Source organism: Rana temporaria, chromosome 6, assembly GCF_905171775.1.
Source record: "Rana temporaria chromosome 6, aRanTem1.1, whole genome shotgun sequence".
NCBI classification, from domain to species: domain Eukaryota; kingdom Metazoa; phylum Chordata; class Amphibia; order Anura; family Ranidae; genus Rana; species Rana temporaria.
Window position 1 is genome coordinate 6738315 of NC_053494.1, and position 20586 is coordinate 6758900.

General features: G+C 47.1%; 1 protein-coding gene across 2 annotated transcripts in view; it reads left to right on the forward strand.

The window, feature by feature from the left end:
• Positions 1–20586, forward strand: part of LOC120942972 (RING finger protein 112-like) — a 32445-nt gene that overhangs the window by 4094 nt on the left and 7765 nt on the right. The window contains exons 3-11 of one of the 2 annotated variants that reach the window (XM_040355980.1): positions 1710–1925; positions 2469–2606; positions 5056–5160; positions 8172–8222; positions 8687–8731; positions 10054–10140; positions 14502–14625; positions 14779–14909; positions 17344–17397. In XM_040355980.1, the coding sequence (XP_040211914.1) occupies positions 1710–1925; positions 2469–2606; positions 5056–5160; positions 8172–8222; positions 8687–8731; positions 10054–10140; positions 14502–14625; positions 14779–14909; positions 17344–17397 (951 nt within the window). The remainder of the gene's footprint in view (positions 1–1709; positions 1926–2468; positions 2607–5055; positions 5161–8171; positions 8223–8686; positions 8732–10053; positions 10141–14501; positions 14626–14778; positions 14910–17343; positions 17398–20586) is intronic. The other variant, XM_040355982.1, reaches the window with a different exon arrangement.

Consider the following 20586-nt stretch of genomic DNA (forward strand, 5'->3'; position numbering starts at 1 on the left):
AGGGCCGCTGCCGGGTGTACCAAGATGGCCGCGGCTCCGGAGCTAGGCCGAAGCCGCGGCCTTTCCTAACATTATGGCCATGGCTCCGGAGGTAGGCCGAAGCCGCAACCATAAGGTTAGGAAAGGCTGCGGCTTCGGCCTAGCTCCGGAGCCGCCGACATAACATTAGGAAAGGCCGCGGCTTCGGCCTAGCTCCGGAGCCGCGGCAATCCGCGGATCACAGTGTGTGCCGATCCGAAGGGGGTGACCTGTGATCACCTGTGATCCGTTGCAGCCCTACAGCCTCCTCTCTTCTTGGAAGGATTTCCTCAAGATTTTGGGGGGTGTCTGTGGGAATCGAGGCTCCTTTGTGAGGTCAGTCTCTGATATGGATGAGAAGACCTGGATCACAATTGGCATTCCAATACCCAAAGGTGTTCAGTGAGGTTGAGGTCAGGGCTCTGTGCAGACACTTGAGTTCCTCCACACCAAACTGGTCACACCATGTCTTTATGGAACTGGCTTTGCACACAGGGGTAGGGTTGCCACCTGTCCGGGATTCACCCGGACAGTTCGGGTTTGGAATCATGCGTCCGGGTTTCAGGAAGGAGTAGGTTTCCTATTTTATGGATACTAGGGCCTAAGCTCTCCAGCACTGCATAAGTGCTTCAGAAAATGAAAGGAACCCCTTTTTCAATTGGTACCCTCAAAAAAACTTCTGAAAATGAACAAAACTCCGCTCCACCTCAGTTAGATGTATGAGTAATAGGAAGCAGTATGTGATTAATGGGCCTAATGTGCGGATTTACAAGACTGAGTAGGGGTGCTGCTGGAGTTCATGAGCAAAAGAACACCTAAGTGCCCAGCAGGGGCGGACTGACCATTGAGGCACTCGGGCACTGCCCGAGGGCCCCATGCCACTAGGGGGCCCCATCAGGGTTGCCAGGCTCAGTAAAACCAGGGACAGTATGTAAAAATCTGTGTGTTTTTTTTTTTTTTTTTTTTTTTTTTTTTTACATCTGTCCCTGATATGTCCGAAAACTGACATGCTTTTGATGTGAAAATCCTGAGATTTTAGCTGCCTCCTGGCATGGTGGCCATTTGTAAGTCCGGGGGGCCCCATAATCTTCTATTGCCTGGGGGCCCCATGAGTTGTCAGTCCGCCCCTGGTGCCCAGACATGTACTGGCCATTGGGACTACAGGGAGTTTCCCGGTGGGCCGATGGCTCAGCGGGCCGGTTTCGGTGACAGCCTGTCAAAGTAATGCCCATTAATTTGAGCACCGCTGTACTGCCTATAAGAGAAATAAAGTAGAACGGCTAATGGCCAGTGAATGGGGGGGCTTGGGTGGCCATCGGGGTTGGCTGGCCGGGGGGGGGGGGCTGGGCTTGTCCGGCTGGCCGGTATAGGAGAGACCTGTCATCCGCACTGCCCATCACCTCACTTCATAGTGCGCAACCCAGATCAGCCTCAGCGCCGCTGCATTGCTGAAAGGCAGCCAATGGCTGTGCAGCAATGCCGGTTTCTGAAATTCCAGCCAATGAGGCTGTAGCAATGTTCCTGCATGTCGTTAGCTCTCCCACTTCACTTGTTTTTGTGCGTGTTTGCAAAATTAAAGTGGGCCGGTCTGGATGAAGTCCAGGGCCACATTTTTATCCCAGTCCAGCCCTGTCAGTGCCCTTAATCAGATATAATGTCACTATTCTCGATTGTTCTCTATTTCCTCCCAGGAGTCTCCGGTATTCTCAGATGATCCCGGGTACCCGGTACAGCTGGTGTGGACGGACGGCAATGGCTGCCTACATTTGGATGAATCGGTCATGTATGATTGCTTCATGAGCTCTGCGCTATCAAGTTACCCCGTCTACCTGCTCTGCGTAATTGGGGAGAAGCGCCGGGGAAAATCCTTCCTGATGAATTACATTATAAGGGCCCTGGAGAGCCAGGTGAGAGCCCGGGGGCCCCATTACCTTGTATTCGCGGGCCCTGTGCCCCGTTGCTATGGAGCCTGGTGACAAAGGTCAAAATCTTGCCACATTTGTTTCTCCACTCATTTGCTCCATGTACAGATGGGTTTTGCCAGTTTGGAAAGTCTTTCTTGCCCCCCCCCCCCCCCCCCCCCCCCCCATAAAAAATAAATTAATTTGCAGATAATTTATGCTAACCAAAACTTAGCGCAATCTGTTCTTGCAATCAATTTAGAGGGTCTGTACCTTATGCCCTGACCCCCCACTGCTATCACTTTAGGGTGGCGGGCAGTAGAATTTTTTTTCTTTCACATTGCCCAGCAAGTCAAATCAGACCTCTGTAGGTAGAGGCGCAGTGGAGTAGTTTGTCTTCAAAGTTCACAGCAGAAGCACTAAAATCATCATTTCTCTCTGCATCTCAGCTCCCTTTTGTTTCCCCCTCCCAAAAACAACCCAGCAGCTCGGCTCACACAGATTCCCCCTCACAGCAGTAACTTGTGGAAACCTTTTCTTTTTCTTTAGGAGAAGGGTGAAGAGTTCAGCTTGGGGGCAGAAGACGAGCCTCTGCAAGGGTTTGAATGGAGATCCGGCATTGACAGCACTACAAAGGGTCTATGGATGTGGAGCAGACCATTCATACTGGGCAACAAGGGGGAGAAGGTGAGACCGACAACGCTTATTAATCTCCCTGTGTCATGTGAACCCGCCTTCCATTGGTGGATCCAATGGGGATAGGATGGATAGCCTAGAGCAGGGGTCTCCAAACTTTCCAAACAAAGGGCCAGTTTACTATTCCTCCTTTAGAGGGGCCAGACTGTGCCCAGTGGGAGTAGACAATGTCCTGGCTTTGGTAACAATGCCCCATCCTTGGTGTCAGTGAGAGGGAGAGTGCCCCATCCTTGGTGTCAGTGAGAAGAATGTCCCTTACATTGGTGATCAGTGGGAAGAATGTCCCTTACATTGGTGATCAGTGGGAAGAATGTCCCTTACATTGGTGATCAGTGGGAAGAATGTCCCTTACATTGGTGATCAGTGGGAAGAATACCCTTACATTGGTGATCAGTGAGAAGAATGTCCCTTACATTGGTGATCAGTGAGAAGAATGTTCCTTACATTGGTGATCAGTGGGAAGAATGTTCCTTACATTGGTGATCAGTGAGAAGAATGTCCCTTACATTGGTGATCAGTGGGAAGAATGTTCCTTACATTGGTGATCAGTGAGAAGAATGTCCCTTACATTGGTGATCAGTGAGAAGAATGTTCCTTACATTGGTGATCAGTAGGAAGAATGTCCCTTACATTGGTGATCAGTGGGAAGAATGTTCCTTACATTGGTGATCAGTGAGAAGAATGTCCCTTACATTGGTGATCAGTGGGAAGAATGTCCCTTACATTGGTGATCAGTGAGAAGAATGTCCCTTACATTGGTGATCAGTGGGAAGAATGTCCCTTACATTGGTGATCAGTGGGAAGAATGTCCCTTACATTGGTGATCAGTGAGAAGAATGTCCCTTACATTGGTGATCAGTGAGAAGAATGTCCCTTACATTGGTGATCAGTGAGAAGAATGTTCCTTACATTGGTGATCAGTGGGAAGAATGTCCCTTACATTGGTGATCAGTGGGAAGAATGTCCCTTACATTGGTGATCAGTGGGAAGAATGTCTCTTACATTGGTCATCAGTGGGAAGAATGTCCCTTACATTGGTGATCAGTGGGAAGAATGTCCCTTACATTGGTGATCAGTGGGAAGAATGTCCCTTACATTGGTGATCAGTGAGAAGAATGTCCCTTACATTGGTGATCAGTGAGAAGAATGTCCCTTACATTGGTGATCAGTGAGAAGAATGTCCCTTACATTGGTGATCAGTGGGAAGAATGTTCCTTACATTGGTGATCAGTGAGAAGAATGTTCCTTACATTGGTGATCAGTGAGAAGAATGTTCCTTACATTGGTGATCAGTGAGAAGAATGTTCCTTACATTGGTGATCAGTGAGAAGAATGTCCCTTACATTGGTGATCAGTGGGAAGAATGTTCCTTACATTGGTGATCAGTGGGAAGAATGTTCCTTACATTGGTGATCAGTGAGAAGAATGTCCCTTACACTGGTGATCAGTGGGAAGAATGTTCCTTACATTGGTGATCAGTGGGAAGAATGTTCCTTACATTGGTGATCAGTGGGAAGAATGTCCCTTACATTGGTGATCAGTGGGAAGAATGCCCCTTACATTGGTGATCAGTGAGAAGAATGTTCCTTACATTGGTGATCAGTGAGAAGAATGTCCCTTACATTGGTGATCAGTGGGAAGAATGTCCCTTACATTGGTGATCAGTGAGAAGAATGTCCCTTACATTGGTGATCAGTGGGAAGAATGTCCCTTACATTGGTGATCAGTGAGAAGAATGTCCCTTACATTGGTGATCAGTGAGAAGAATGTCCCTTACATTGGTGATCAGTGAGAAGAATGTCCCTTACATTGGTGATCAGTGGGAAGAATGTTCCTTACATTGGTGATCAGTGGGAAGAATGTTCCTTACATTGGTGATCAGTGGGAAGAATGTCCCTTACATTGGTGATCAGTGAGAAGAATGTCCCTTACATTGGTGATCAGTGAGAAGAATGTCCCTTACATTGGTGATCAGTGAGAAGAATGTCCCTTACATTGGTGATCAGTGAGAAGAATGTCCCTTACATTGGTGATCAGTGAGAAGAATGTCCCTTACATTGGTGATCAGTGGGAAGAATGTTCCTTACATTGGTGATCAGTGGGAAGAATGTTCCTTACATTGGTGATCAGTGGGAAGAATGTCCCTTACATTGGTGATCAGTGGGAAGAATGTCCCTTACATTGGTGATCAGTGGGAAGAATGTTCCTTACATTGGTGATCAGTGAGAAGAATGTCCCTTACATTGGTGATCAGTGAGAAGAATGTTCCTTACATTGGTGATCAGTGAGAAGAATGTCCCTTACATTGGTGATCAGTGAGAAGAATGTCCCTTACATTGGTGATCAGTGGGAAGAATGTCCCTTACATTGGTGATCAGTGAGAAGAATGTTCCTTACATTGGTGATCAGTGGGAAGAATGTTGTATTTCTCTCTTTGCAGGTGGCAGTCTACATCCTGGACACGGAGGGGTCGCTGGATATTGAGGGTGACCGGGAAAGCTGCATTAAGCTCTCGGCGTTGTCCATGCTGATCAGCTCCCACCTGGTGAGATGATAAATCGGTGACTATTTCATGGTTTTACTTTGTAGCCGGTTGGCTGTAGAATAGACCCAATCAGGGCTGAGCCAAGGGCTGGGCAGAAGAGGCGGCTGCCTTTGGCGCTTTAGCAGGAAGAGGGTTGCAAAAAATGTCAGGACCTCCTGAAGAAGTTCAGGACTCGTGGGGGGTGGGTGCACTTTGGCCTTTTCCCCTTGCAGTGGCGGCTGGTGCTCAAATTTTTTTGGGGGGGTGCAAACAAACTAAAAAAAAAAAAGTCAATTGCCACCACTGTGCCTATTAAATGCCGCCAGTTTCCCCATCAAATGATGCCAGTTTGTCCCCCCCGTCCTCCTCCACGCTCCCTCCGCTCCCTCAATGTCTTCTCCCGTCCTCAATGTTGCTTCAGCCAATCGGGGGACCGGTAACCAGACCTGGTGCACCTGATTGGCTGAGAGGCGGGTCAGTGTTAGGGAAGCGATTCCCTAACACAGCATGGTTTAAACAGGGAACGTACAGGAGTGCGCCTATTGGAGCCTCTGGCTCTAATCAGGCACTTCCAAAACACCCCCGCCGCTGTTATTCAGATGGCCGGCGCTCAACAGGGGGCCGAACGCCTGAAAAGTGGGCAGCAACAACATGAAGAATTATTATTATTATTATTATTATTATTATTATACAGGATTTATATGGCGCCAACAGTTTGCTCAGCGCTTTACATCAGGGAAGATGGTACAGTCGCAATACAATTCAATACAGGAGGGACCTGCTCGTTCGAGCTTACAGTCTAAAAATCTATCTATTGTTGAGTGATGGGTGCAGGAGAGAGGGGGCGGAGCTCCTGCGCCCACTATGGATGCGCCACTACTGTCCCCTTGGCTGCTAAAGGACCTTGAAAAAAGTGAATATTACCGTGCTTATCAGGGGAGAGGGGAAGAGGGGGGGAGGGAGGTGGGGAGGGGTAAGGGTACAGCTGCGGCACTGAAAGGTGTATCAAACCATAAATACTTGATAATAGGGAGGGTAGTGCTGCGCTAATGGGTGGTGGGTGGGTGGGTATATGGACAAGTTGGGGAGGGAATAGAGGATGGTATAACTGAAAGTGAGAACAGTGTAACCAAAATAGCATAAACAAAAAACTGATCAGTGAACAATAATGGTGCAAATCATATAACTCCACACATTTCTCTTAATGTGATAAAATCAAACAAGGTATTGGATAGTGCAAAAAACAGTAATTAGTGTATAACACAACACCCGAATAACTGTGATGGGTAACAGTATTAAACTGGTGATAAAAAGTCCATAGACAAGGCTTGAGCTGTGTCAGCCAAAATATATATGGATAATAATTAAACAGTCCAAAAAGAAGAAAAAAGTGCTGGTGTAGGTCCGCAGTGTGAGGTAGAAGAAGGATAGGTATCCAGTGATCCTTTTAAGGTGAATAAGGGTGTCCCCTTACCTTACTGCTGTAAGGTAACAGCATATAGATCCAACCACATTAGGTGGTTAACCAGATGGGCTTTTATCCAGAAACGATAGATCCTCCTTGGAAATCTCGTCCCGGATTGATGAATATCACACCCCAAAGAAAATAAAGCATCGATAGTGTGATATCGTTTAAAATTTTAATTCTCGTAAAAAGTATAAACAAGGGTACTCACATTGTTAAAAATACAATAAGGCATGTAAGAAAGGAGAGCAGTCTGTCGCCAACGTCACCTCCGATACCTCTCAGTGGGCTCATGCGCATTCGTCACTATCATGTGACTTCCTCAGGAGTCTAAAGGACCTTGTCACAACACTGGACCTTGAATGAAGTGCAATAACAACTGAAGTAACTTTAGACAATACCTGCAGTGTCCTAAACTGGCCATAGATGGTGCAATTTTCTTTCCTGCAACCACAGGTTGTTGCTGGGGTGAAATCCTTTCTCCGGAGCTATTGTGTTCTCCTGGTGTTCCAACTTTGTGGGAACAGTTTGGGGACGGCCCCTTCTTGTTCCAACATGACTGCGCCCCAGTGCACAAAGCAAGGTCCATAAAGACATGGGTGAGCGAGTTTGGGGGTTCAGAAACTGGACTGGCCTGCACAGTAGGGTGACCAGACATCCCCAGTTTCAGGGGACAGTCCCCTGATTGAGGACACTGTCCCCGGACCAAGTCTGTCCCTGGTTTTGTCCCCAGATTGGATTTAATAGGGGGCAGGGGCAATTTCAAAGACAATCAGTGCAGAATTAAAATAAAAAAAATAGAATTACACCACCGTGCCTACTAGCATAGGGGGGTTGTATTTTTCCCATTATCTGTGCCCCCTTCTGATGATCATGTGCTGGTCGGAGCGGAGGGAATATTTCTTCAGTTTCGGGCGCATGCCCATTCAGCTCCGCTCGCATGTTCTTCTGCCTTGGCTCAAGTCCTGGCCAGCCACCTGCCTATCTCCTTGCCTGGTGGAGTGATCTTCCTCCTCTCCCCACCCAGTAGTAGCCGGGGGGCCCGGAGAGTAAGACTTGAGAGGCTGTGAGGTGACGGGCAGAGAGTCGCTGATTGCTGGCAATACTAGTAAAGAAAAAATATGTCCCCGGATTTCATTTTAAAAATCTGGTCACCTTACTGCACAGAGTCCTGACCTCAACCCGATAGAACACCGTTGGGATGAATAAGAGCGGAGACTGAGAGCCAGACCTTCTCGCCCTGATTTCACAAATTTCGCTTCTGGAAGAAGGTCCAACATTCCCATAGACACACTCCTAAACCTTGTGGACGGCCTTTCCAGAAGAGGTGAAGCTGTTATAGCTGCAAAGGGCGGAGCCAACTCAATATTGAACCCTACAGACTAAGACTGGGAGGCCATTAGTTCATATGCCGGTAAAGGCAGGCGTCCCAATACTTTTGGTAGTATAGCGCACATGGCGGGGACAGACATTATATAAATAATTGATTAGACAGAATGCTCATCGTTATCCTCCATCAGTATTTAATGATCCGACATTTACCCCATTTGATCTGTATTGTCTTTAGATCTTCAATGTGGCCAGCTGCCTGAAGGAGACGGAGTTGGACTACATGGAGGTGAGTGTTTTAGATTGACACCCTGACACTCATAGTGTTGGCAGCCATGTACAAAGTGGGTAGAAGGACCACATGAGGATGTTGGGTGGAAAATCTGGAGAGCTCATAGGAACCGGCTGCCATGGCATCTGTTATAAAATGGTGAGATATCCTCCGCCAGATGGCGCTGTGGAACAGTGATGTGTGGCTGCAGGTCTCCTCCACCAGATGGCGCTGTGGTCTCTTATAGGGAAGGAGGACTATGATGAACTCCCAGCTGTACATCAGATGTGTGAATAAAAAAAAATATATATGATAAATACAATATAGACTCTGTTACTCTGATCAAGTTTTCCCCGATGTTACAGATTGCTCGGAAGTTCTTTTGCATTTTTTTATTTCTGGATACATTTTGATTGGCTGATCTGACTTTACAGTACTTTTTTGTCATATTTTTTTTCTAACCTGCGCCAATCTCTTGGCAGATGTATTTGCACATGGGGGAGGAGTACGGATCCCAGCGGCTGCAGGTGAGCGTCTCTCCTAATTCTCCTGAAAATAAAGATGTTGCTGCAGCAAAATCCACTGTGCCTTTAAAACAGGTCCTCTTTGAAGTGGAGTTTCCATCCCAAAATTTGTTTTTTCATTATTGTGCTCATTAGACCTAAAAAAGAAAAAAAAAAAAAAATTTTTTTACTCACCTGGAAATGCCTGTTGCTATGCGGTCCCACGAAATCTGCCTTAGGAATCACCTAGGATTCTGACATCATCTCCCTCGGCTCCTCAGCACGCGAATGCTCCTGGGAAATGTGTGTCATCATTTCCCAGCATGCAGTGCGCTGTCCAATTATCACTCCCCATCCAAGACATCCAGGAAGTAAGTGCCTGTAGGCTTCACAATGCCCACAAGCAAAATGACAACGGTGTGGACATAGTTTTATAAAACGATCTTTTTTGAATAACTATGCGGAGCGGCGGCGGATTGTAAAATAGTAAGTGACCGGATTTATATTATAAAAACGCAGGATGAAAGGACATACATTTAAAAAATGCTAATTGTGGTTGGAACCTCTGCTTTAAGGTCCAACTGCGGCCTCAGCACTTCCCAGCAGCCCCCCCCCCCCTCCTTCCCCTAAATATCCCCCAATAAGCTTCATGTTCTGTTTTTTTTTTAACCACTTCAGCCCCGGACCATTTGGCTGGTCAATGACCGGGCCACTTTTTGCGATTCGGCACTGCGTCGCTTTAGCTGACAATTGTGCGGTCGTGCGACGTGGCTCCCAAACAAAATTGGCATCCTTTTTTCCCCAGAAATTGAGATTTCTTTTGGTGGTATTTGATATATATTAATAAAAAAAAAAAAATTATATATATATATATATATATATATATATATATATATATATATATATATATATATATATATATATAATTTTTTTTTATTAATAACTATATATATATATATATATATATATATATATATATATATATATATATTTATTAATAAAAAAATATATTATATATATATAGTTATTAATAAAAAAAATATTATATATATATATATATATATATATATATATATATATATATATATATATATATATATATATATATATATATATATATATATAATAATTTTTTTTATTAATAACTATATATATATATATATATATACATATATATATTAATAATAACAAAGAAATTATATAATAATAAAAAAAAATATATATATATATAAACATTTTATTAAATTTTTTGTAATAAATTTTGATACACAAATTTGTTTAATCAAATAATATATATATATAATGTTTCCCATTGCCATGAAAATAAACACATTTTCTCTTTTTAGTATCTGGATATATTGATCCGGGATTGGCATGACTCCAGTAATTGCGATAGAGACGCGGCTCGCTTTTATATCAACCGGGAAATCGAGGTAAGTACACGTCCCATGTACATGGCTCTGTATCTCTGATGTCATTGCTGTCTATATATAGATTGTATTTCTCTCTGCTGCTAAGAATGTTAAGAAATCTGTTGGGGGGGAGGGGGAGGGGGGGGTTAAACTTCTTCTCCTCCAGGCATGAAGAGAGACCTTTGTCATTTGCAATAATCTTAGACTAGAACTAAAGGCAGAACATTTTTATTTATTTTATTTTGGAGGGTTGTAACCCTTGTCTGTAAAAAAAAAAAAAAAAAAAAAAACTTTTTTTTTTGTCCAGTGTCCCCAATTGGGGAGATTTCCCTTCACTTCCTGTCTCATAGCCACAACAGGAAGTGAGAGGAAATCCCCTCCAAAGTGAGAATTCCTATTTTGTCACCAGTCCCCATTGTAAGTTTCCCCTCTATTCCTGGTGTGGCGACAACCCAACATTTGGGGATTTTCTTTCGCTCTCTGTGATGACGCAGACAGCAATAAAAACTGACAGGGGTTCTAATCCTTCTCCACTCTATCCAAACAACCAAAAAACAAGTATGGTGTAACTCGCCTACTTTCATGTGAAAATTGATTACAGTGGAACCTCGGATTAGGAGTATAATCCGTTCCAGGAGAATGTTCGTAATCCAAATCGCTCGCATATCAAAGCGAGTTTCCCCATTGAAGTCAATGGAAACGAAAATAATTTGTTCCGTATTGACTTCTATAGCATGCAATACCACATGTGGCCAGAGGTGGCGGGGCACCGGATAGACTCGGGGACAGCTCAGCTGACTTCGGAAACCCTCGGGAACGAGTATTTCCGAACGCCTCCGAACCGGCGCCCCCGCACCTCTGGCCAAATGCAGTACTGCACACCATATTAGCTTGAATTCTGCTCCTTTGACGAGGCAACGCTCGCAAACCGAGTCAGAGGGGCAGATTCACAGAGATTTAGAAAGGCGCAGCGTATCAGAGATACACTACGCCGCTGTATCTTACCTGGCTCTAAGTCTAATCCAGGAAGAATTCGCGCCGTAAGTTACGGCGGCGTAGTGTATTTCTGGCGGTGGAATTCAAATCGGCGATTAGGGGGCATGATTCATTTAAATGAAGCGCGTCCCCGCGCCGATTGAACTGCGCATTCTCCGTTTCGAAATTTCCCGCCGTGCTTTGCGTGAAATGACGTCGCAACAACTTAGACGTGACTTACGTCCATCCCTATTCACGGACGACTTACGCCAAAAAAAAAAAAATCGAAATTAGACGCGGGAACGACAGCCATACTTTAACATGGCAAGTCTATCTATACGCCGCAAAATACCAGCTTTAACTATACGCCGGAAAAAGCCGACTAGCGACGACGTAAGAGAATGCGACGGCCGCGCGTACGTTCGTGGATCGTCGGAAAAAGCTCATTTGCATACCCGACGCGGAAAACGACGCGAACTCCACCCAGCGGGCGCCGAAGTATTGCATCTGCGTTCCGAAAAGCGTACGAAGCCGTACGCCTGTCGGATCGAAGCCAGAAGCCGTCGTATCTTGGTTTGAGGATTCAAACTAAAGATACGACGCGGGAAATTTGAAAGTATCAGGAGATACGCCGGCGTACTCGCTCTGTGAATCTGCCCCAGAATTGTTTTATTTGGACCTCCATTGGTTCACAGATGAAATGATGACATAATAATGATGACATTTATTTCTATATGTGTAGAAATGATCTATAGATGTACACATTGTGCACTAGACAAGCCCGGCCCCCCAGCAGTGACATCATCTACAAGGGGCGGGGTGAGGTGATGGCAGTTGGAAGGTCACACGTGGCAGTTGGTCATTACTGAACACAGGCCGCCTGCGTTAGAGCCAAAGCAGGACTTGCTCCAGAGATGCCAAGATGCCCCAGCCAGAATATCAAAATGATACCCCCCGCCAGCTGTCACTCCGGTATGGGGTCACCCTGCCCATGGCACAATACATCGCAGCGGGTCGGGTCAGGCCGTCCTCAACGGACCATGGGGAATCTGAAGGCCCACCTGAGCTAACTGATAGAGCCATGCAGACCGAGCCGATTGCCACAGAGGACAGCAGAACTGGGCAGCGGCCATCACCACCTAGCACCGGGCAGAGGCCATCACCACCTAGCACCGGGCAGAGGCCATCGCCGCCTAGCACCGGGCAGAGGCCATCACCACCTAGCACCGGGCAGAGGCCATCACCACCTAGCACCGGGCAGAGGCCATCGCCGCCTAGCACCGGGCAGAGGCCATCGCCGCCTAGCACCTGGCAGAGGCCATCGCCGCCTAGCACCGGGCAGAGGCCATCGCCGCCTAGCACCGGGCAGAGGCCATCGCCGCCTAGCACCGGGCAGAGGCCATCGCCGCCTAGCACCGGGCAGAGGCCATCGCCGCCTAGCACCGGGCAGAGGCCATCACCGCCTAGCACCGGGCAGAGGCCATCACTAACTATCACCGTGCAGAGGACATTTGCAACTGGCAAGCGCCCACCACCACCTAATGGCTCCATAACTTCAAGGGTCTTGAGCTTTCTAAGACGCCTTTGGAACATCATTTGGAGAAAGAGTGACCCGGGAAAAGAGGAATTGAATTTCGAATGGAGTATAAAGATGTCACGTCAAAGATTCCCCAACCATTGGGGTCGGCCATGATGGAGTCTACAAGAATAAACATTCAGAATGCCATACATGGGTTGCATTTCATTGCTATAGTCATTTATATTACTGGTATGGGGTGTATAATATAATATATATATAATATAATGTCTAGCCACAGGCTGGGGGTGGGTCCAGGGCCGGATTTGCTCTCCCTGCCGCCCCAAGGCCAGGTTCCGCAATGCACCCTCTCCCCGCCAACCAAACTACCCCACCCCCCCCAAACCAACAGAGAATGGCAACCGGATGGCAGGGGCGGCACGGTTAGTTCAAATATTTTTTGTTTCTTTTTTTTTTTTTACTTTTTAATCACTTTTTTATTTATTTCTTCTTTGTAGCTTGTCATTTACTCTTTCTTATTATTGTATAATTTTCTTATTATTTTTAATATTATTTTTCTTATTCTTTACTTTTTAATTACTTTTTTATTTTATTAATTTAATTATTATTTCTTAGTATTTCCCCCACACTACATTTAGTCCTGCTAGAAAGCAAATTACCGCCATTGGCCCAGATTCAGTAAGCAATTGCGCCTGCGTAACCATAGGCGTAACGAGTTCTCCTGATTCAGAGAACTTGTTACGCCGACTGCAGCCTAAAATCTGCGTGGCATAAGGCTCTTATGCCACGCAGATTTTAGGCTGCATTCTTGCGTTGACCGCTAGGGGGCGCTCCCATTGTAGTCAGCGTATAGTATGCAAATTGCATACTTGCGCCGATTCACAATGTTGCGCGCGCCCTGCGTACGCAAGTTACGGAGTTTCCGTACGGCGTCTTTAGCGTAAGGCTGCCCCTTCTAATAGTAGGGGCAGCCAATGCTAAAGTATACCCTCCGTTCCCGCGTCGTGAAATTTGAATTTCACGCCGTTTGCGTAAGTGATACGTGAATGGCGCTGGACGCCATTCACGTTCACTTTGAAGCAAATGACGTCCTTGCGACGTCATTTGCCGCAATGCACATCGGGAAAGTTTCCCGACGGCGCATGCGCTTTACGATCGGCGCGGGAACGCGCCTAATTTAAATGATTCCCGCCCCCGGCGGGATCATTTACATTGCGCGCGCTTACGCCGGGCAATTTTGCCGGCGCGCCCTCGCAATTTACGGAGCTACTGCTCCGTGAATCGAGGGCAGCGCAAAATATTTGCGGGGGCGCAGGGCAAAATCGTTGCCCTGCGCCTCCGCAAATAGAGCGCAGATCTCTTTGAATCCGGGCCATTAACTGTATGTGCCGGGCATCGGGGGACTCCATGCTGCTGCCGCCCCTTGGCACCCTGCCGCCCCGAGGCCTGGCCTTGGTGGCCTTGTGGGAAATCCGGATCTGGGTGGGTCTAGACCAGTGATGGGGAACCTCTGCACCCCAGATGTTTTGGAACTACATTTCCTCATGATGCTCACACATTCTGCAGTGTAGTTGAGCATCATGGGAAATGTAGTTCCAAAACATCTGGGGTGCCAAGGTTCCCCATCACTGGTCTAGGGTGACCTGGGCTCAGAGGAAGTGCGTTGAATAATGCTGGTCACCAGGGCTAGTGGCAAAAAAAAGTACTGCAGGAGGGATTTTTTATTTCTTTTTTGTATTTTTTTAGATTGTATATGAATATTGCAGCAAAATCATTTTTTTATCTTTTTCATGGTCTGTTCACTTTTTTTCTGATCTTGTGATTGGTGGGTGGGGTTCTGCTCTAATCTAGTGTCTCTCTTCTTTTTCAGAAACTCCAGAAGGGCTGCAATTATCCCAAAGTGTTATGGGGCTTAAAAAGCAGTCACACCCGCTGCTTCCTCCTCCCCCACCCAGGGAAAGGGATAACGGGAGAGGGGCAGGGGCGCCTTCAAGGTAATGACCCCCCCCTCCCCCCACATGGCGCTAAAAGTAATCATTTCATTGTTCATACGCTTTTCTGTTAGTAATGATAGTCTTCCCTGATCTCCGTCTTGGCTCTCGGTCGCATTATAATTGCCCCCTCTCCCTTCTACCCCCCCATGACAGATATGGATGAAGACTTCCAGGAGAACCTGCGCGCGTTCATAGCGGACGCGGTGAAAGGCGTCTGGCACCGGACTAAGACGGACCGGACCGGGGAGCTCCTCACCTGCTCACACCTTCCCTCCATCCTGCAGGTCGGTATGAAGACGCTTCATATTCACGATCAGTGACATCACACGTCCAGCCCCGCCCCCCTACAGTAAGAATCGCTCCCTTAGGGCACACTTAACCCCTACAGCGCCCCCTAGTGGTTAACCCCTTCACTGCCATTGTCATTTTCACAGTAATCGGCGCATTTTTATAGCACTTTTCGCTGTGAAAATGACAATGGTCCCAAAAATGTGTCAAAAGTGTCCGATCTGTCCGCCATAATGTCGCAGTCATGATAAAAATCGCTGATCGCCGCCATAACTAGTAAAAAAAAAGAAAAAAATGATTAATAAAAATGCCATAAATCTATCCCCTATTTTGTAAACGCTACAACCTTTGCGCAAACCAATCAATAAACGCTTATTGCGATTTTATTTTTTTCTACCAAAAATATGTAGAAGACGTATCGGCCTAAACTGAGGAAAAAAATGTTTTTTATAAAAAAAAAATGTGGATATTTATTATAGAAAAAAGGGAAAAAAAAAAAAAAATATATATATATATATATATATATATATATATATATATATATATACCATATTTATCGCGCTATAACGCGCTCCCGCGTATACCGTGCACCCCTAAAGTTGCCCCCAATCCTGTGGAAAAAAAGTTTTTTTGTACTTACAGTTTTGGTGTCTTGCGCGGCATCCACGTCGGGTCCGGCGTTCGTCTGCGGCTTCGGGTGTCCTCTTCGTCGGGTCCGGCGTCCTTCTGCGGCGTCCTCCCCGCTCGTTTCCCGCGCCGAGTTTGAATACTGCGCCGACATATACAGAGCGCAGTACACTCGTGTATTGTCGGCAATGCTCGGCAACTCTCGCGCTGACGTCCTGTACGTCCAGGACGTGAGCGCGGAAGGTGCCGAGACTGCCCGACTATACCCGAGTGTACTGCGCTCGGTATATGTCGGCGCAGTATTCAAAACTCGGCGCGGGAAAGCGGGTATCGGCGTATACCGCGCACCCACGATTTTGCCCTGATTTTCAGGACAAAAAAGTGCGCGGTATACGCCGATAAATACGGTATATAATTTTTTTTTTTTTTAATTGTCGCTCTATTTTTGTTTATAGCGCAAACAATAAAAACCGCAGAGGTGATCAAATGCCACCAAAAGAAAGTTCTATTTGTGGGGAAAAAAGGGCGCCAATTTTGTTTGGGAGCCACGTCGTACGACCGCTCAATTGTCAGTTAAAGCGACGCAGTGCCGAATCGCAAAAAGGGGCAAGGTCCTTTAGCTGCATCATGGTCCGGGGCTTAAGTGGTTAAAGGAACACTAAAGAGAATTTTCTTTTTTTAAATAACAAACATGTCATACTTGCCTGAACCCGGTCTTCTGGGGTCTCAGCAGTCCCCCCCCCCCCCCCCCCCCCACAAGAACTTTCCACCTTCATGCACGCTCTCTCGCATGGTGGTAAGTTCTTGCGGGCGCGCTCCCGTGATACAGCCGGGGGCTATAGCCGCTCACTGTATCACTCGGCCCCGCCCCCCGTCATTGGATATGATTGACAGCAGCGCGAGCCAATGGCTGCGCTGCTTTCAATCAACCAACGAACGAGCTGAGAAGCCAGCACGTTCACGGCGCGGGACTTTCAAAGGGGTCAGGTAAGTAAACATGGGCTGGGGGGGGGGCGCTAATGCTTGGATGTTTTTTTCACCTTAAAGCGGGGGTTCACATAAAAAGTGAACCTCCGCTTTTTGGATCCCTCCCCCCCTCCGGTGACACATTTGGCACCTTTCAGGGGGGAGGGGGGTGCAGATACCTGTCTGAGACAGGTATTTGCACCACTTCCAGGGTTATGACTCCCACGGGGAATCCAGCCTTGTTACGTCACACCCCCCCCCACCCCTCGCTGTCTTCTAGGAAACACTGTTCCCAGGAGAGAGCGGGGACCAGTGACGACGCGCTGCGATCCTCGCGCATGCGCAGTAGGGAATCTGGCAGTGAAGCCGCAAGGCTTCACTTCCTGATTCCCTCCCCGAGGATGGCGGCGGAAGCAGCCGAGGACCGAGCGATTTGCTCGGCTTCGGCTGCTGACATCGCGGGCGCGCTGGACAGGTAAGTGTCCGTTTTTTAAAAGTCAGCAGCTGCCGTATTTGTAGCTGCTGGCTTTAAAAAAAAATAAAAAAAATCGGCGGAACCTCCGCTTTATGGCATTAAGGTGAAAAAAAAACATGAACCTTTACAACCCCTTTAATGGCCTCTCAATAATATTAAGACATTGAACAGTACATTGTAATCTAAGGACCCATGAACACTATTGCCTTGCAGTAACGCGCAACACATGCATTACGGTGCAATTCATTCTGAATTACCCACAATGCATGTGACAAATGTCCTCATGTAGGGACAGTTTGTGTCTTCTTCCTTTTCTTCATATACCGGGTGTAATACTCCATCTATGTCTTCGTTTCTTCTAGGAATTTGTCAGTGTTCTCGAGCAACAAAAATACGGCTTCTCCACGCCGATGGAGGTAAGTCCTTATTATATCGGCTCAAATAAAACCACTCCATGGATTTTCCCTTGATATAGTTCATGACCTACACACACATAAAGAATGCTGTCCTCTGATTGGAGAAGAGCAGGGCCACCAGTAAGGGGGTCCAGGCAGTAATGCCATAAGGGGGCCCAGCGGGGGCGGGCCCAACAAACCCTGCCTATGAGTGTCCTTCCTACTAGAAAACCACAGGGGGGGTTATTTACAAAAGGCAAATCCACTTTGTTCCACAAGTGCAGTGACTGTAAATCTGAGGGGTAGATCTGAAATGAGGGGAAGCTCTGCCAATGGCCAGTCCATCCCTGCATGCAGTATTAATGGTTTGCTAGGAGGAAGGACAGTCTTTGCTGGGCCTGGCACCCCCTGCTTGGGCCCCTTATTGCAATACAACCTCTTACCCCCTTGCTGATGGTCCTGGTTTGCTGAATGACTTTGGTTCTGGGGATGGTACTTCCTTTAGAGCAGGGATCTCCAAACTACGGCCCTCCAGCTGTTTCGGAACTACATGCCCCACGAGGCATTGTAACACTCAGTCATTCACAGACATGACGTGGCATGATGGGAATTGTAGTTCCTGAACAACTGGAGGGCCGTAGTTTGAAGACCCCCTGCTTTAGAGTCTCTAATATCATCAAGTACAACACCCCCCACTTTTTATTTGATTTCTATCCCTCCTACTACCGACCTCTGTGTACACCCCCCACACAGGGGCGGCCCGTCCATTGTGGGCGCATGGGCGCCGCCCTCCCTATCCATGTGCCCATCCCCTATCAGGACCCTGGCGCATGAATTCCTATGGCGGGGTGTTTTATTTTTTTAAGCACTGATTAGAGGCTCTAATAGGCTTCAAAATAGGGTGGGCTTGCGGCGCAGAGCATTGCGTCCAGAGCACACCCAGGTGTGTTGCAAGAGCAATTTTAACCACTTGGTTACTGGCCCATAGTCAAATGACGTCCTGTTTTTAAAGATGGATATCTCGGTAACGGCAGCAGCTGCTGCCACAACCGAGGTGTCCATCTTTAGTGCCAACGGTCCTGTAAACGATAACGGCGGTCTCCGCGGCGGATTCGCCGCAAGATCGCCGTTATCGGTGGCGGGAGAGGGAAAAATTTCCTTCACCCGTCCCCATAGCTCTGCTGGGCGGAAGTGACGTCAAAACGTCAGTCCCGCCCACCGTCTTAAAGCAACATTTTTTTTTTTTGGCATTTGAAAAAATGACAGTTTCAAATTTTTTTTTCTTGCATTTTAGTGTAAATATGAGATGTGACGTCTTTTTGACCCCCAGATCTCATATTTAAGAGGACCTGTCATGCTTTTTTCTATCACAAGGGATGTTTACATTCCTTGTAATAGGAATAAAAGTGAAATTATTTTATTTTTTTATTTCAGTGTAAAAAAATTATAAACTAAATAAAAATAAATAAGAAAACAAAAAAAACATTTTTTTAAAACGCCCCGTCCAGACGAGCTCGCGCACAGAAGCGAACGCATACGCGAGTAGCGCCCGCATATGAAAACGGTGTTCAAACCACACAAGTGAGGTATCGCCGCGATCGCTAGAGCGAGAGCAATAATTCTAGCCCTAGACCTACTCTGTCACTCAAAAAATACAACCTGTAGAATTTTTTAAACATCGCCCATCGAGATTTTTAAGGGTAAAAGTTTGACGCCATGCCACGAGCGGGCGCAATTTTTAAGCGTGACATGTTGGGTATCATTTTACTCGGCGTAACATTATCTTTCACAATATATAAAAAATTTGGGCAACATTTATTGTTGTCTTATTTTTTTATTCAAAAAAGTGTTTTTTCTCTTTCGTTCATAGACGGACACAGCCTTCATTGACCTTAGGGTTATGCTTCTTCCTACCAGGAGATTTAGGCAGAATTCTACAGCACTTAAGGAGTTAAAAACTTTCCTTCATGCCGCTCCTCCCAGGGGGCGTGGCTCCCCCAGGCATAACCCACACCCTGCTTTAGCAGCCTCAGTTTGTTTTCTGCCTAACGACAGGAGGTCAAGGCTATCTCTGGAGTTCCTGGACTCTGGAGTTTTTTTCTGGCGATTTTTCTCGCTTTTTTTATTATTTTGTTCCTGCATTTTTGAATCCTGCGATTCTTCTATCAACAGCCGACTGGGTGACAGGCTGGGTCCTCGACTCTTGTAGTCCCCCCATGTTCGGCCTTCGAGCGTGTGCCGGCCCTCAGCTCAGCTTTGGGACGTCCACGACAGGCCCCATTGCTCCAGGGGCGGCCGGGGAACTTTGGTTCTAGGGCACACATATGACCGGTCTCTATGGCCTTGTCACAGTGTGTCTGGCCGACAGCCATGCCGTTTACGGACGTTGGTTCTGTCTGGGATACCTCCAGCCGGGTAGTCGCAGGACAGGTAAGTAGTGGCCCCTTACTCAGGTAAGTGGTCTGGCTGGTGGTTTCCCTGGGGAGGTCGACTGAGGGTCCGCCCTGCTTTCCTCTCTTCCCTTCCTCTCCCTCCTTCCCCTGACTGGGTAGTGGCTGTGAAGGGGGGCCTCCTGGGTTTTCTTTGTTACCACCGGAGCCCGTGTGTTGTTAGGGGGACTGTGTTGTTACTCTGGGGGGTGCTGCTGTGTGCTGCTGTGATCTATGAGGTAATTTTTACCTCAGACAGCGGCCGTCTTGGAAATCTCCTTGGTAACGCTGTGATTCTTTTCTGAGGTAACAGACAAAGCAGTCAGTGCTGCTGTGTTCTATGAGGTAATTTTTACCTCAGACAGCGGCCGTCTTGGAAATCTCCTTGGTAACGCTGTGATTCTTTTCTGAGGTAACAGACAAAGCAGTCAGTGCTGCTGTGTTCTATGAGGTAATTTTTACCTCAGATGGTGGCCATCTTGGAAATCTCCTTGGTAACGATGTGATTCTTCCCTGAGATGACTCGGCACAGCCTCTGGTCAGTTTTAGTGCTGTTACAGTTTTAGTGCTGTGAATCTTCCATGAGGTGAATACACATCACAGTCAGCACATCAGAGCACACCTGAGGTTTTTCAGCTCCCTCTGCAGCTGGGTGGGGTGGTGAATACCGGGGGCCCCCCATGCTCTGCAATAGCAGCAAGGAGGTGACCAGTGGGGTTTTTTTTTGTCCTGCCTTGCAGGGTGGGTGACTCAGCGCTGACACTATGGAACTCGAGCTATG